Source organism: Drosophila sechellia, chromosome 2R, assembly GCF_004382195.2.
Source record: "Drosophila sechellia strain sech25 chromosome 2R, ASM438219v1, whole genome shotgun sequence".
In the NCBI taxonomy this organism is placed as follows: domain Eukaryota; kingdom Metazoa; phylum Arthropoda; class Insecta; order Diptera; family Drosophilidae; genus Drosophila; species Drosophila sechellia.
In genome coordinates this window covers 13,926,645-13,944,627 of record NC_045950.1, presented here as the reverse complement: position 1 = coordinate 13,944,627, position 17,983 = coordinate 13,926,645, and the positions used below count along the sequence as shown (strand labels likewise).

Sequence of the window (17,983 nt, the reverse complement as noted above, 5' to 3'; positions counted from 1 at the left end):
AGAAAAAATTAAAAAATCTTCTCTTTTAAATAATATGTGTTTGTTTTTATATACTACAAAGCTAAGAACCGTTAAGAAGTCGTACTTCATTCCAACTTTATAACAAAATCAGCATACCCATGCTGATAAAGGGTACACAAAAATTCCATAACTACGATTGCCGTAGAAATGAGATCTAGAATGAGCAGAACTTACCTTGGCGGAGCTCTCCAGCGGATTCCAGTAGACGGCGATGGCATTGTGCGACACTTCCTCGATGCAGCCAACGAGGCCAACCGAGTTCTTCGTATCTGGAGAAGAAGAGCAGTCCAAGCGGATAATCAGCGGGGGTTTCGGGTGGAAAGATCGCGGGGTTTTTAAAGACGCAGAAAAAGAAGTGCGAGAGATGGAATGGATGGAGTTGAATGGGGCAAACAACAGAGGCGAGAGCTTCGGACATTGGAAAATATGTTTGTATTAACAATTAAGGAAATTTCTGCGTTGCCATCCAGTGACAAGTGCCTAATGAGTTATGTTTGATGGGCCAGCGGCAGCAGCAGCCGCAGCAGCTCCATGTTGCAAGTGGCAGGCTACAGGTTGCCACAGCCGTGGCCATAGCCACCGAGATTATCTGCAATCAAACAAACGGAGCGCAGTTTGCTGCCGCCGCGCGATGCGCGTTTATCAATGTCATAACTCTCCTGGAACGTTGCGGGCCTTTCAATAAAAAGCAACAATTTACTGCTAGAAATACTAGACAATACAAATGGACAGGCGAGCAAGCGACGCTGCTGGACTTCGCCGCTCAGGTTGGAGATCGGGGATTGGGGATTGGGGCTGGGAAGGCCATGTTGGTTTTACGCACCTGCATCCAAGATTCTCTGCTTCACGGAATGCTGACGACTGTGCCAGAATTGCCAGGCCTTGATCTCATCCTCGGGACTCTTCTCCTCGCGGAACATTAGCATGATCACACTCTGAAATCGATTGAACGGGAGGAACGGAAAGCAAATATGGTTATTAAATTACGTGCGGGACTAAGTTAGGGGACACTAAAAATTAACTCATCTCACTTATGGCTTGCTTAAAAGGGAGATATTAAAAATTAAGTTAGATAACTTACATGAGAAGTATCTTTAACTTATTTGCCTGCTTAAATTAGAAGTAATTCTCCAAGTTTATCTACTCTAATTGAAATTTTAATCAGTAAAATAACCCCTGTAACTATGGGATTTTGGAGGAAAAACTCACAGATTCGATTATATCTTCGTAATTGAAAAAGGAAATCTGAAATACAAACAGCCCTAATAGAACTAGGGACTGCAACTCGGGCAGCTCAGTTCACTATCCTGATCTGGAAAGCGATCTTGGGCGAGAGTTGTTGATCCTTATCTGTAAGGAAATGCCATGTCCTGCGTTGATTTTTGCCAGACATGGTCCTAATCCGTTTATACTATCCCAAGGATGGGTGGCTCCTTGCCCGGGTTCATTGCTCTGACATATATGCGTTGTGACACTCAACTCAAAACTCGGCGGATCGCACCCTACGCCTTTGAAAAGTCAAAAGGATTAGGCCCGGCGAGGACAAAAGGACGAATTCGATTTAGCAGAAAAACGTCCAACTCATTTGGTTTCTTCTGCTCATCGAGGCTCTATTGTTTTCCCAGCATTTACATATTTTGTCTATTATTTTGTGTCTATTTTTTACATTTTGAATAATTAAGGATGCGCACAGAGATAGCCAAAGAGTTTCCTTTCCAAATCAGAAGAAAAAAAAAACCGAAACAGTTTCGAAATCGCAAGCAACCCCCGAAAGGATCATCAATTTCTTGAGCAGTCGGGGTTTTAGCTGATTACTGCATAAATATTTTTGTGTGTTTTCTTCGGGACTGTGTAAGTTTTTACATATTCATGGGCTAATCAGCTCGTAAATTATACTCAGTTTTTTCTCCCGATTCGTTTCACGTTTTTCTTGGATCAGTTTTCCCCGTTAGATTGCGTTATGCAAATGCCCAAAAGTGTTGGGAAGTTGTCCGATTTCGGGTGGAAAGGGCGCGCAGCTCTAAACAAATAAACTCGTAAATTAATTTTGACACTTTTTTGTCGAGCCTTGCAAAATATGGCACTTTTATGGTAATCCGACCTGACCGAGAACTTGAGTAGCGGAGGGAAGGTTAAGCTCGTATCTGAAGATCTCTGCGATTCATTTGGCTACGTTTCTTGAAGTTTTTGTTGCAAGTTTCGTTTCTTATTCATGCTTCTTTCCTTTTTTTTTATCGCACTCTTTGCGTATGCAAATGACTAGGACTCGGATTCGGAATCGGATTCAGATTCGTATTCGGATGCCTTCAATTTCAATTGTTGTTTACTTAGCCTCAAGTTCCGCTTCCCGTTTCCTCCGGCCATTTCCTCAACCCATTTACCACTTTCAACTGTAACTTTGATGTCATTCTTCGGCTCTCAACGGTTCAGTTTTCAATTTGCATTTGCATCTTCAGACGTCATTTAAGCTTATCTGATTGATGATGTTGACGGGTATTGTCCTGCTTCTGCTCCTGCTCCTTGCTCCTACTCCTTGAGCGATCGTCCTGAACAAACATTGGTCGTGAAAGACGAGCGAGTCTGCCGGCAATTTGCATTGAACGGAATATTCAAATTCTCATCTAGGGATCGCACTCGCATTCTCACTATCATTTATCATTGCGCCGTGCCCCTGAGCGGCAGGATATCGGATGGGTGTAATTGAGCAAAGGGGTGGCGATCGCACCTCGGGGTAGGACCACTATCCACTAAAGATCCCCGCTGAAGAAGCCGGCACAGATTCCCTGACAAATCGCCCTGGTAACGAAGGGTTGCCCCAGGGGCATAATTTTCCATTTTCTCTGTTCATGTGTTCGTCTGTTCATGTGGTGTTGATGGCATAAACAAAACACACCAAAGAATGGAAAACAAGCAGCATGAACTTGATTGACTAAGCTCCCCTCCCCCTTCCCTCAACTTATATATATCGAAGCATATAGATTTGGATCCTACCTTGACGGTGGTGTTCTTGATGGGCTTTTCCGCATCGTGCACATACTCCAGCGTTATTCCGTAGAACTGACCCTTGTTGATGTAGGTGATGCGATCGTCCTCGCGCCTCTGCGATGAGCTGATGGGGCTCTCCAGGTGATATCGGAAGCCCACGTTTGTGAAGCTATCGGGTTGTATTTGGTTACAAGATTAGTAATAGAAATGTTAAGAATTATGTGTGATCTAAGATTATTCAACTAACAATTTTTAATGAACAAATGTTTTTGTAAGATAAATTCAAAATGATTTGGTTAAGTTAAAGGTTTTCCTTCGGAAGGAAAGGATCTTAAAATGATTTACATTTTTGGTATTTGTATTTTGTCGGCATCATTCTGGCGTCCAAAGTCGTGCCATGGCCGCGATCGCGTGGATCCATTGGTGCTGGTGTCCACCAGCGATGTGGTCGGGCTGTTCTGGCTGCCATGGACCACCGTTCTCTGTTGGATGCTGTTCACGCTGACGGGTATGCTGCCATTGGCATCGATCAGCGTGCCCGGCTGGCACAATTCCGTGTAATCGAAGGACTGTTTGGAAGGAAACATTTTAGAATTATATAGAAATTTGTTATGAAATGAACTTATTAGTTTATATAAGATACAAAAGACTACCTTTACGTTTACTAGGGTTTAATGGACACGTCACGCTTTAGACAAACACTCTACTATTTGGCTACAAATCTACTTAAATGTGATTCTTATCTGATTTAGTGTTATGTACAACACACTACCTCTAAGTTATGGTTTTAATGGACACGCAACGCATTATCAAACATAACTACTTTGTTTTGATTGTGTCACATTTGGGATTCTATCGAGGGGTATACCTGTTGGATATTGGTCTGATCCCGCGGTGTGATGGCATCCGTGCCAATGCCAGAATCCGGACTTGGCAGATCCACCGTTAGACCCGCCGCCGTGATGGCTTTGGCATAGAGTGGCGTTGCTCCGCCGTTGCTCTTGCCATCCTGCGAATGGTGCTGTTGCTGCTGGTGGTGCTGTTGCTGCTGGTGTTGCTGCTGCTGTTGTTGCTGCTGCTGCTGTTGTTGGTGGTGGTGCACGCTGGTTAGCACGGTGGTGGTGGCGGGCGGGGGAACGCTGCCGGCGAAGCGGCCCTCATAGGTGACCACTCCGCCGGGCTGAGATACGGATACGTCCACGTCGCCGTATAAGGACCTCGTGCTGGCCGGCACATAGCCACCCTGGCCGTCCGGCGCAAAGTACTCCCGATAGTAGGAGGGCTCCGCTATGAACGTGGTGGTGCTGGTGGGCGGGGGACCGGGTGGCAGGCGACTGGCCGTGTACATGCCATAGTCGTTGGCCGTGATATAGGGACCCGGACTGGGACTTTGCGCCTGCATGGACACACCGCCGCCGCCGGCGGCTCCAGCGGGTCCGGCGCCGCCGCCCGCTCCGCTCGCCGTGCTGGGATGTGAGGTCTGCAGGTGGTTGGTTGGGTCACACATGGCACTAACTCGCTCGCTCGCCTCACTGAGAGTTCTCACCTGTAGGTAGATCTGTGTGCCGCCCGTGGTTGCATACATCTCTAGTGTGGCTGTGGTCCTGGCTCCCGGCGATCCTGATTCTGATCCTGATACTGACTGTGGCTCCGATTCAGAGTTTTCAGTGCTGGTGGTGCTGCTGCTGGGTGTGCTGGGCCTATCAGCTTCACTTGCCGTTGGTGCATCCACGTGCAAGATCTGCGGGAAAGGTGTGTGTTTGTTGGGTTGGGGTTTTTAGCTTGAGTCACTTAAAGCTAAGGTCTGATTGAGAAACGGTGGCTAAGGAAATAATCGATTGATCAGGAATCCACCGAGATTCCAAGATATTCTGTCATTGTGGCTAATAGTCCAAAAGACCAATGTTTGATGATTGATCGTTGTTTATGGCCAGCATAGCACAGCACAGAAGGTCGCACAGAAACCCCAGAAAACGAGGTGACAAAATTGTGCGTGCGTTCTTTTGGGCCATGATGTGGATTTTTCTTTCAGCCATGATTCATACAACAACAGCAGCCAGCAGCTTATTGAATATAACGTCAACAAGTACAGTTTATAATAAAAGGCTATAAACACAAAAAAAAAATGCTATATACGAAAACGAAATGAAACAGTCGCCGTCTTCGTTGTTGTCGTCGAGTGGAAAGAAACCAATTAAAAAATATACAGAAAAAAGCGCGAAAAAATCAACATTTATATACGGCACATGTATATACGGTTTGAAATATATATATATATATATATGACTATATGCATATGTTAATTATCATTGTTTTTTTTTTATTGGTCGCCCGAAAATGTCAAACGTTTTTGGAGACAAACGCACGAAGCTAAATGAGGTAATACAGAGCAAAGTGTGGTCAATCCATGTCTTTTTCTATATATACATACATGTATATCTATATATATAGATATCGGGGGTCTAAGATTGAAATTAGCAACGTACTGCTGATTGCCTTTGGTCTAAAGAAAGTGAAACCCCCAAGAGAGACACAGGTCCAGCCGAAAGACGTCACTATTTGGCTGGCCTTTGATCGAAACCGGTTGACAAGCGTTTGGGCCACAACTTTTTGGGGTAATTTTCGTTACACTTTTGGCCATCTCGACACACAGGCGCAGAACCCTTGTAATAATTTATGGTCTTTACTTTGATTATTTCGGTTAGCTTTTGTGTGTATATGCCTGCCTGACTGTCAGTCTGACTGATTTAAATTTATACGGAGGTTTTTGTGTCTGCGTCTGTGATTTCTCGGATTCCATTTTTTTTTTATTCGTTGTGGTTGAAGTCTCTTGTATAATTTAGCATCAGTAAAAGATTCTAGCTGCGAGCTAATTAAATTTGTTCATCGAAATCAATTTGCATTTTAAACTTTTAACGTGCAACGTCAGAAAAGGCCTTGACGAATCCGATCGACGATCGATCCGCCAGAGCAGAGACACGGAGACAAAGATACTTTGTTGCTGTTGGTTAGTCGGATTTTCGGTCTTTCGATCTTTCGGCTTTTGGTTTTTTAACTTTTGGCTTTTGTGGTGCGTGTGTCTCGGACTCAATCGCATCCGAATCTTTAGCCTTTGTTGTTGTCAACATCAGCTTTAGCTTTGGCCATATTGGCGGCTATGTGGTATAACTCAGCTATCGGTTATGAGCCGTGCGGAGCTGGGCTTTTAGAATTATGCTAAGTAGCGACCAGCGACAAACGATTCTGGCACATATTTATGTATGAGGAAGGAATAAAAAAAACACCAAAATCAAGCAACAACAAGTAGCGAGACAAAGGCAAAAATAACAAAATATTTAAATAAAGCCAATTAACTATTTTAATGCCTTTTGGAATGATAAAAAGTGAAACTTTTTTCTTCTACGGCCCGAGTTTTATGAATATCGTTAATTCTCGGAAATAAAGTGAACGAAAAGCCGAGAAAAACATCTTCATATATGGATGCGAACAAAAACAAAAAAAATTGTTTTGCATTCATAAAATATTTTTTAATGGTTCCTTGATGTTGTAATTGTGGTTCTAGGTAAGGAAAACCCGTGACTAACAGCCCTCGAAAAGTGCTCACTTTTGTTGGAAATTTACTAGATGCTGGAACTTAATTTCAGTTCAACTCTTAATAAGAGCAATAAACCTTCAAGGTTGTTTTCGAATTATTTGCTTGATGCTAAAACTTCCGTTGAGAGAGCATTCAGTTATTGATAGACGAAACCTATTAAATTGAAGACATAGTCTCAATTAGTTATTAGGTATTCGAATTTATTCGGATTGTTTTTCCTTTGAAAGTCCCATCTGCCTGTCTAATTTATTAATCTGTTTGTTGGATCATTGTCTGAACAATTAACTTGTTACATCATGTAGGCTTTCCATTATTAATTGAATTATTATTAATAACGCTTTCCGGTTTTTAGCGCTTTGCATTACGTTTCTGGTTCTTTGAATCTTAATCGCTTGTATTTTGATAATGGAAAATGGGAAATATCTATTGGGAGTTCAGCAAAAATTGTTGGATGTTGACTCACTCCAAATATCGTATGATTCATTTTGGGAAATTAAGGAAATTCTCCGAACTAAATGAGAAATCGGAAATTATTTAGAGAAACTGTATACATTGTTTGGCGATTTGATCCTAAAAGGGGAAATCCGCCGAATGCTCTAAACAACTGATAAGATTTGGATTTGGGGCAATTAGAAAGGCATCCGATTAGGCAATTGGATGTGTCGATTTATCTCTACCTATTTATATAGAGCAACGATAGAGAGAGAGAGAGTTGTTTGGCTAATCCACGATCTAAATGCCAGAGTCTAATGATTACACTTTCCGGTGCCTGGGTAGCAGCAATAAATAAATTGCCAAGAGTACAAAATTGATATGTTTCCGATTCTCGATCATAAATTAAGCTGGCGAAACCTTAGACTTTAAACTATGGCGACTGTGTGTATGTAAATTAATAAGACAAATATTAAGAATAATTAACTGTCAATGCAACAAATGCACAATAAATTAGAGTGCATGCAAATTGTGCACCGACTGAGGCAATTTAATATTTATATGCGTATATTTTGCTGCTTTGTTTTTCGCTGGCAAGCAAATTAATGCCCAATAAAAACGGAGACGGCAATTAAGCCGCGCTGGGTTCTGCTCAATGAATTTTATAAGCCGCACTCTTGCCCACCCACCCTCTAATATTCGATTCTTGGCCTTAACAAATGCGCGCCAAACAAAAGACTTAGGCAGCGAACTTGTTCGCAGCGTGGGTGTTGAAAGGCAACGCGTTGCGCCCACACAATGTTGTTGTTGCTGCAACTGCTCTATACTGCTGCTGCTGATGTGAAGTTGTTGTTGCTGCTGCCGTGCTGTTTTTGTTGCTGTGCTGCTGCTGCGCGTGCGCTGTTGTTGTTTGATTCATGGTTTAGATTTGACTCGCAGGTGGATTGGCGTTATTGATATGCCACAGAATATTGCACTACTGCCCACATTCCAGGCAAAAAGGTACTCGGTATTCGATATCGGTATCACTCACACTCACTGTCTATTTTTTTGTTGTTGTATTTCGTTTTGGATCCCCTCCGATCGATCGGTTTTCGGTTACAATCTACGTGGTGTTACGGATCGCGCCGAGGAAAAAAGCGAACGGCTATTACGGAATCGGATTCGAAAGCGATACGATCCTACTCCGACAGCGTGATACGACTGACTAAAGGCCGCCGATCGCTGCCAGGTATGACAGCCGCTGCGACGTCGCCAGTCGGCGATCCGCAGTTGTTGCGTCGGCCAGTTGGAACACAGATACACACGCATACACGCGCACATGCGCACACCTCGGACGTCTCTCATATCAGTTCAAAATGGTTGGAATCCGCGCCTGTCGCAATATTCTCAACGGGAGCGACAAGGAGGGGCCGGACAGGGCGTTGCAGCTGCGGCGGCATAGCAATATTAAAAAATAGCTGCACTTGCTGCATAACGTCGGACTTCCTTAACTCGAACTGTCCATAACTAAGACGGCTTATTCATGGGAGTGGGTTCTCCGAATCTCACTCTCATGACTAAATCATATTATATATGTATATACATATTTATATGTTTCTAGCTAGTAAAAGTATAAAAGTAATAGTATGATAGTAATAGTATCATAGCATATAATCCTATATCAAGATGTTTAAAGTTGAGTTTAAAACGATATCGTTAACTCTCACATAGTTTGGAAAATAGTTTCTTATACCTTAATAATTCGAAAGAGAGTTTATTTTAAAAAGAACCAAATGGTATTTTTCTAAATTCAATAGATAAGAATATTTCAAGGGTTGCTTAGTTTTGTAATGAATTGATTTTGAATGGTTTTGCCATACAGAAGTTCGACTGTAGTTGCACTTGCTGCACTTATTGTGCCAAATCGCAGCCAGGTCGAAGGAAAAGGAAGGCGAACCGCCGGAAGTGCACACTTATCGCTACCGATTGTCGCCCAGAGTTTGCTACTGCAATTTCCCATTTAATTATGGTGGTTCCTTTTTTCTTTGCGTGTGTGTTCGACGGGAGTGTAATAAAGTGCCTTCCAACCAGTCCGCTTGCAACTTGCAACTCGAACTCGCGCAAAGGAAGTGGTTCGATGTGTGACTGCGATGGGGCTATATATCGCGACGTGTGCGCGAGCGAGAGCACCATACAAATCACGTACGCACACATACGATCGTATAACAGCGTGCGAACGTATAACAGTTCACCGTGCATTGGCAGCAGCATTGCTGTTGTTGCTCGAGTAAATAGTTGTTGCTGTTCTTGTTGTTGCTGCCGCTGTTTCAATAGAACCGAACGAGCAAACGACGACGACGACGGCACGACAACAAAAACGACGCTGATTCGTATTGGCTGCAGCCACTAATACTCATTGCTCACTCACACCAGCAATTGACAGACCAATTGCAAGTCTGTTAGACAACAGCAGCGGCAGCAACAACTACATCGCCCAGCAGCAGCAACATCAGCTAGCAACAACAACAACAGATACAACAAATATAGATCGTTAATTGATGTAGCACACAGGATGCGCCGCTGATTGGGGTTGTCCACTCCGCTGATGATGATTGTGAATGGGCAGTGGGAATGGGAATGGGTATGGGTATGGGAATGGGTCTCGGAATGGCATTCGGAATGAGATCGCATGGACTGCCGATCTAAGCCAAAGCTTATCCGCAAAAACAAATTTATATTGCATACAGCATGTCATGTACACTGAGAGAAAAGAAACTATAAGTTATATCAAGAATGTATGCTAATTGTCATATGTCACTTGGACTCCTCTTTTGTTAATCGTGGCTTATAAATAATATCGGTTTGCTTATTGCACCGAAAAAAATTGATATTAAAACGTACTATCTTTATTGTATACCAAATCAGGAAAAAATATTGAATAATATAGATTTGTTTATAAGATTCGCTTTCAATTGTAGGGATCGTTTCAAAATGATTTCTATAGAATGCTTAAAATAAGAAATCTATAAAATGAAAAAAGTGTGTAAATTCTTGCTTAAAAAACACTGCAAGAATTTGGTAATGTATTATTAAGTTTTTTTTTCTGTGTAGAAGTGCTTGCTTCTAAATTGAAATTTGCGTGCGTGTCCATTAACTTTTTGTATTCATAAGAGAGCTTCCAGCTGAGAGGACTCAGCATTCGAAAAACTATCTTTCATTGCCGTTTTGCTTTTCCTCATTAATAGTTCTTAAGGATGCATTGTTTTTAATATGTTTTGTTGGCCTACCTTCTGCGTTATGACCGAACCCGGTCCATTTGCTGTTGCTGCACCGGCAATGTTGCCATTCTTGGGATCCTTGCGCAAGTCTTCGGGCTCTCGTTTGATGCTAATTAGTTGCTGCTGCTGCTGTTGCGCCGCAGATGAGACAATGGAGCCCGTGCTCCCCACGCCAGCGGCACTAACAATGTCGCCGGGATGTTGCTGCTGCTGCTGGTGTTGCTGCTGCTGCTGCTGCTGTTGCTGCTGCTGCTGGTGATGCGAGATCGTTGTCGTGGAGACAACGCCGGTTGTGCTGACCGTCGCCGATGACGAGGGGTGTGAGCCGAGCAGAAAGCCTTGAATCTCATTTTGCGATAGGCCAGAGACATCGATAGGTGTGGTCTGGCCATTGAGCTTTCCACTGCTGTTCAAAAATTTAGATGCAGTGAGAGAGGGAAAGAGAGAGAGATGGGGAGAGAGAAGGAGAGCAATATATGGCATTAGTTGGTGTTTAATAGGTGCAATTATTACTTTAACCAGCGTATGCAAAGTAACTCACGCAAACAAGAATTTATAAAAATAGTTTAAAGACTGGTGTCTTTATAGAGCCAGCATCTACATAATATAAAGTAACTTTTTAAGAAGTTCACATACAACAATAATCCAATTTAAGGTAATAGCCCCTTATAGCAGATAAACTATCTAGTAAGAAAGATATATATATCCCAATTGCCTGGCATATTCCGACACCCCCACAAATGGAATAACTCCATTAGGCTGCTTATCAATCAAACCCGCGCTCGCCAATCACCTGGGCAATCATGCAATCAAGCCGCAAACAGCGAGGCAAGGCTAATTTCATTCAGCGGAGCCGGAGACACCTGTGCGCTGCTCACAAAACCTGGATGCCCGCCCAAATGGGAGCAATCGGGGCAACAACCAGCCACCATAAACCAGAATCCAGCCTGCAGCAATTGCAAAAAAAAAAGAAAAGAAAAAAAGCACAAAAATACTCACGAGCGGGAAGAAAAACAAAAAATAAGAAAAAGAAAAAACCAGACAGAAAAACCTGGCACAACCACAACCACCAGCAACATCGGAATCAAAATCAACAACTGCTTTTGGCCAGCATCCAGCTCGAGTTGGCAACGAATACAATCGGCCAAGGGGGTTAGTTAGCGGCATCCCCCATGACTTACTTGCCCCTTCGATTCGATCTCTTATCGCTTTATCGCCGACAACTCTAGGAAGAGTCGTAAATTAGCTGCGATGATGCCTGTCGCCGTCTGTGATAATCGAATATGGATAACTTTTGGCATTCTTACAGCCAACCGAGGCGGGCCTAAATCAAAAAAAAAAAATAAATAAAACCAAAAGGGAGAGGGAAGATGGCCTTAGAGGGAGACGGCGCTCCTCGCAACAAGGTCAAGCAAACAAAACAAAACACAACAAACCAAACTAAACCAAAAGTCCTGGCAGCTGGAAAACCGGATTCGATTGTGGAATTATTTCCACCAAGTTTTCAGACACAATTAAAGCTCTTTTGAGGGAAACCCCGCCCTTTGACCAGCGAAAAAAGGCCAACCGACACATTTTTGTGTCAATTGTGCAGCAAAGTGAGGAGATTTGCGAATGAGCGCCTTTTCAGGTAAACAATATTCAATAACATATTCATAAGGATTCCTGAATAAGATGGCGGTTGGTTTGATGTGCAAAGATACAGAGGAATAGTACGTTTTCAAGCTTATCCTGTAAGATTCTTTGGCTATTTCTAAGATTTCCAACATATTTGGTTTTGAAAAGTCTTTTTTTAAAGTACCAAACTAATTTTTGGACCAACTTAAAAATGTTCTTAAATTCATTCACCAGAACTGATCTGATTTGACCGGCTACTTTCTTATAAATATCTGGATTCTGGTTCTGGAACTGGTTACTCGTTGATTGATTATTCTGCTTTGTTTTGATTATTTCATTCTTGACTCCTGTTCTAGAATTTATTTACTAAATAGCCGATTGTTAAGTATATGCATTTAACATTTTTCACCTACATAATGGTTTCCTTTGCATTGATTTTCTTAAATTCTATTATGCCCCTTCAGATCTATATCTAAATAATAATATATTTGCTAATTTAGCTCCATTCGATGTGCCCAATTGAGCAATCTTTGTAATAGTGTTTATACGAATCCATCAGATATGCCCGATTTTCGGCAGGCTTTTCGACAATTTGTCTTAATTTGTGCATAGATATTGATTGCATATATGCAAATTCCGAGCGTTACTGAAATTGCGCCACACCTTGGCTCACACAGATACGAATTCTGCTGGGAGTGTGTATCTGTGTGTGTGTGTGTCCGTTCTTCCGTTAGCAGCTGTTGCAAGATATTTCAGCGCTGTCTGCTCATTTCCATTCGGTTCTTTTGCTCTTTTTTTACCACAGTATCATTTCGAGGTTTCATTTGGGTTTTTTCCTTTTTTTTTGTTTTTTTTTTGGCATTGCTCAAGTTGACAACGCTGCCTGCGATTGCGATCGCTTGCCCCATTTTGTGGCACTTGTCTCCCTCGTGCCCGGTGTCCCGGTTTTTCACCCGAAGTTGTTTTCTGGCTTCCCAGACTGAAAGCGTACATATAAAAAGAGACAAACAGCAAAACGGACATCGACATGGACACAAAAAACAAAAAAAAAAAAATAAAATAAGAAATGTTTTTGTTTTTATGTTCTGCAGAACATTTTCGCTATTAAAAATGACACTCGGATTGCCCGCGTTATAACATTTTTCCCTCTTTTTTTTCGTAATGCGATATGTGAGCGATGTTATTCCGCTTTTTAGGGTCAGGCCGTGTAAATCACGTAGCGGATATGGGGAAGCGAACTGAGTCGCACATTTATTAGATAGCCAAAGTGCTGCCCATATCTCGTCCGCCGTCGTTCGGCCTTTAATTGTGTTTCTAAGCCAAGTGCCGAGACGCGCGACCTTTTCCAGGCCCCCGGCCGAACTACGAACTACGGTTACGGTTTCATCACGGCTCCATAAAACGAATCCGAGGCACAGAACTCACCAGCGATCCATGTGGGCTTGGGTTTGGGTTTTGGGCTTGGACTCGGGTTTCATAACCCCAGCTGAGGCAACGTGCCGCGCTTTTTTTTTTGCGCATTTCCACGAAGTTCATAAGCGCTGCACTTAAAAAGCAACAGCATTTTCGCCAGAAAACGAATATTTTTCTAAACGCATAGTGTTGGGAAATACTGTAAAAATACAGATTTTAAAACCCTAATTCCAAATGATAGTGATATTGATGGAAATTCTGCAAAAACTCGAATTTCTTAACATTATTTATTAAAGAAAAGTTCTTTCAACTTTTTAAATAAATTATTAATTTCTTAATGTAGTGCAACATTGTGTAAAGGTAAATTTCAGTATTGACTTTGCCCACTTAAAATATCCAAACTATTTGCAGGCAAAAACCAGTTTTTATGCCAAATTAAATTATAACATTTTAAAAGAGCGCCCATGTTTTATTGATGAATGAATACGGTTTTGGCAAATGGGATTATCTCATTAAAATAAAATCAAATTGAGCAAAACGAGATTGATTTCGAAAACGATACAGGATTTGCTCGAATCCAAGCTGGAGACTTACCTCCAGGGCAGATCGGCACCGGGAGAACCATTGTTCGCCCTTTCGCCTTCGCTGCGATAGTAGCTATAGATGGGATAAGGACTATTTTGGGAGGCAGTCGGATGCAGTTGCTCCTGATCCTCGTTCAGCTGGATCTCTGCGGCAACGGCCTGCATCAAACCGGCAGCCGTGAGTTGGTGACCATGGTGATCCTGCTGGTGGCTCAGGGGCAAACCCAATCCCTGATCCTTGACCTGATCACCTGGGCTGTAGTAGTGATGGAGTAGCTGCTGGTGGTGCTGCTGGGGATCGCTTTCCACGTGCCCCGCGTGCAGTGAGTCCAAGCTGAAGCCTCGCCTGTTTTGCGAGGGGGGTTTTTAAAATTCAAACTGGGCGTGGCAGAAACTGAGATGGTCGCCGACAACGCCCATGTGCGTGCATTTATTTTTTGGCAATCCAGCATCATTAGCATTTCCATTTCTATTTATTTACTATTTACATAATCAATTTCGGGTCAGGTGCGTCCGATAATATCAATCGATGTGTGTGTGTGTGTTTTATGCTCTTGCGTGTGCGTCTCAGTTACGGATTTGTAAGTTTTGCGGCAACTTTTTACTGCTTTCGGCATCGGAATTGATTCGTTTAGCGCTATTAGCGCCATCAAATAAAACACAGAAAGAAATACAAAAAAAAAACAAAGAGCAGGGGCCGAAAAAAGCGTCAATTTTTTGTTAACACTTTGCCCCGCCCCTGGACGCCGGTGGACCCCCCTTCACAGCCGCCCCTGTACTCTGCAAGTGGTCCGCAGCAGTTATTCACTAATTATTTATTTCCCATGAAGCTTTTTTTTTCACACCCGGTACCTGCAGAATGCACGGGGTATACTCGGCTTTTGCGCGTTTATGCAATAGGAAAAGGAAGTGGTTCCGACTTTAATGGAGTTATAAATGCCATTAAATCCAAATCTCATTAAAAACATGACTTACATTAGGAAATTAAAGCAAGACTTTTTATCAGGCGCGAAGTCTGAGGTTTTAAACCATTACACTTCGTCTGTCAAAAGTATGCTAACAAATTTGGTGGGCAATACCCATCAATACAACAGTCAAGAAGTTGGAAAGATAAATTTATATTGAGAAAAACCAAAAATTTTAAATTTATAATAAATATAATGTTATAATAATAACAAGATATAGGAAATGGTATAGAAAACTTCAAAAGATTACTTCCATTATGTTACCCTCTAATTCTCAAGGTACTAGCCATTCGAATCCTTCGATTTCATAACATTTTCCTCAATTTTTTTTTTTAGCTAAGTGCATGGATTGCGAACCCGTGATTAGGCCAACACCTCGGCCACTCGTCCGCCTCCTTGGCAACTCCCGTCGAGCGGTCCAATTGTGCAACAAGTAGCGAGCAGTTTGGCGAAAACAAAAACACGACAAACGCCGAGGAGCACAACCCTAAATGGCAACCCTGTGGCGCATTTGCTGCCACCTGAATTCGCGAGGAATCGCAAGAATCGAATGGAACAGGAGGCAGGACTGCTGTGGTCTCGTTGGCAATCTCGGAATCGCGAAATCACGATCGGAGGGTCTCGGGCCTCGAATAGGGGCTTCCAGCGCGGCCTGGGAAGTGCTGGCCCAAGGCAAGGTGATCGCCGGGTACTTTCGGGGCCGCCAACCGGTTCGCAGGATCCGCGGCAGCTGCCCAAACCTATGCATGCATATATCCCTAATCCCAGGACGTAACGGTTAAGGAAATCATTATTGATATTAGCTGAGGTTCGTCGAGAAGACAACGCAGCTTGCTCGGACACCGTCCGAGGAAGATAAAGGACGACGAGCCAGCGATCAAAGTTCTCCCGAGAGGGCGAAACAAAGGAGCTGATTTGCATAATGCTTTCAGCCAACAGACGCTGAAAAGGATTCGTTCGGGATTCACATGCAAGTAGTGAGTCCAACGACTTTCCTATCCTTTTCCTTTTCCTTTTCCTTGGGCCCATTTGTCACGGCCGAGTGGATGCGCGCTGCGCCTTTATATTGTCATTGTTTCTCAACGTTGGACATCGCACCTCCGGCCCATTGAGACCGCTGTCCGTGTCCGGCGGAGATGAACCACCCCTTTGGCGTGGCTCGGGTCCGAGGGTCCTGCGATGTAATTTGCATAAAAGCGGACATGGGCTTAGGTAAATCGCCCCGAATGGGCCTAAAGTTTTCAACCCCTTCGCATGGAAGCTGCAGATTGATCGCGATTGTGTCTGGGCGCAAACAATAATAACAGATATAGAAACGAGGTCCATTAATTCGTGTCCCTTCGCCGCATCCTTGTGCCATCTGTTCGCTTTTCTGACCGACCAACCGACCGACCGATCGGCGAGTGTGGGAAACCTCTCAAGATTCTGATTGGGAAATGGAAACCGCGCTCGAGCGCGGAAAATTATCCAACTCTTAAGGCATTATTTTCGTGGCTGGCTTTATTGGTTTCTTTCTCAGTGCTTATTTTTTTTTCTTTTCATTTCTTTTATTTCCATCCATTTTACATCTTTCTTTTTTGGTCTGTGTCATTTACATGATCATATTTTATGCAAATGGCCCCGGGATCTGCGGGGCATATGCTCGTACAAATACGATGGCCAGCAGCGCTGTCGGGCGTGGGCAATAAATTTCTCATTCGTATCGCATTAATTACTACAATATTATCAGCAGATACAGCCGAAAGTCCGAGCTGCACAGACACCCAGATACAAAGATACATCTCGCTGCCATATTGGAAACGCGGTAGATACGCGCGAGGTTCAGATACAGATACTCTCGGCGAATGCAGGGTATGTGCCTAGAGCGAAAGCTTCGCTTCGAGCTTATAAAAAGTTACACAATCCGTAGGAGCAACGCACACACTCATCAGATCCTTCAAGTTGAATATACAAATGTATCTTTTAGTGCCAGCACATGGACCTTGTCGACGATGTTGGTCCTTTAATTTCATTTAATTTCTACCGTGGCTCGGACATCCAATCCGTATACGATAGGGCATAATTCGTAGTGCTCGTGGCTTCCTGCATGATGGACTTTAATAAAAACCGAACTCTACGATCCCAGGGATCATTCACTGATCAAGCTCTCCAGCTGATGATAACACTTCACCATTTTTCCATGCACTTCATCGCGTTACCGAACCGAAAGATGCAAAGATACGTATGGGCTTTAAGTTTAAGCGGATTACGCGCGTTCTTTCACTGATTTCAAAAGAACAACAACATTAAGTACATATAAACAAATATTGTCATATGTAAGTATGCTCAGGCATATACAAGTGTATATACATATATATATATATATATATATTTATATATATATATAAACTTGATGCTGTTGTCGACCTTGTGGCTTTTCGATATCAACTGAAAACCACTTTGAGCGTTCGATAAACTTGTAGCGCCAATTCAGAGTTTTGGAGTGGAGCGAGAGACTAAAATAACAACAAATTTAACAGCAACAAAATGACAACAAAGCAAATACAAGAACAACAGGCGACAGTCGAAAGCGTACGAGACGCTGAATTGTGTTAACATGTTTCTTTCTTGTCTCCTCAACGTTGTCCCCCATCTACCTCTCTCGCTCTCTCTCGCACCATTTGTATGGCGCTCTCTTTCCTTCTCGCTGTCGCCATCTCTCTCTTGCAGTCGCTGTTGCTGTTGTTGTTTGCGCTGCTGCAGGTAGACTGCGCAGGTGAACAGGTTTGTTTTTGTATCAAAATGTCCAAACGCTGTTGCACCTTTTAATATTAATAATAATAAAATGAGAAGCAAGAAACAAAAAGACACTAACAACAACTGAGAAATCAAACTTGATTAGCTCAACGACTTGCGAATGCTCTTTGATTGACTTTAGATGAATATTTGTAACATGTAGGGATTCAGTGAGTTAATTTGTTAAATAAATTAACAAATTGATCAATATGTATATTTCTTATATGAAATGTACCTACAAATTACATATAAAATGTGTATTTTTTAACAAAAATGTTATAACCAATGTTAAATTGATTATTAATAAGACTTTCGACTTTTTTTATATATCCTGAC

The 17,983-nt window shown here is 42.7% G+C and overlaps 1 protein-coding gene across 11 annotated transcripts in view; it reads right to left on the bottom strand.

Annotated features, from left to right (window-relative positions):
• LOC6609700 (protein grainyhead) overlaps nucleotides 1-17,983 on the bottom strand; it is a 39,325-nt gene that overhangs the window by 9,937 nt on the left and 11,405 nt on the right. For 3 of the 11 annotated variants that reach the window (XM_032716005.1, XM_032716009.1, XM_002034321.2), the window contains exons 3-9: nucleotides 10,303-10,699; nucleotides 4,553-4,747; nucleotides 3,875-4,486; nucleotides 3,352-3,575; nucleotides 3,013-3,175; nucleotides 845-956; nucleotides 196-290 (exon numbers count right to left, since the gene is read on the bottom strand). In XM_032716005.1, coding sequence (XP_032571896.1) covers nucleotides 196-290; nucleotides 845-956; nucleotides 3,013-3,175; nucleotides 3,352-3,575; nucleotides 3,875-4,486; nucleotides 4,553-4,747; nucleotides 10,303-10,699 — 1,798 coding nt within the window. Of the gene's footprint in view, nucleotides 1-195; nucleotides 291-844; nucleotides 957-3,012; nucleotides 3,176-3,351; nucleotides 3,576-3,874; nucleotides 4,487-4,552; nucleotides 4,748-8,066; nucleotides 8,228-10,302; nucleotides 10,700-13,917; nucleotides 14,254-16,895; nucleotides 17,172-17,983 lie in introns of those variants that run through there. The other 8 variants (XM_032716006.1, XM_032716007.1, XM_032716010.1 and 5 more) reach the window with 6 other exon arrangements.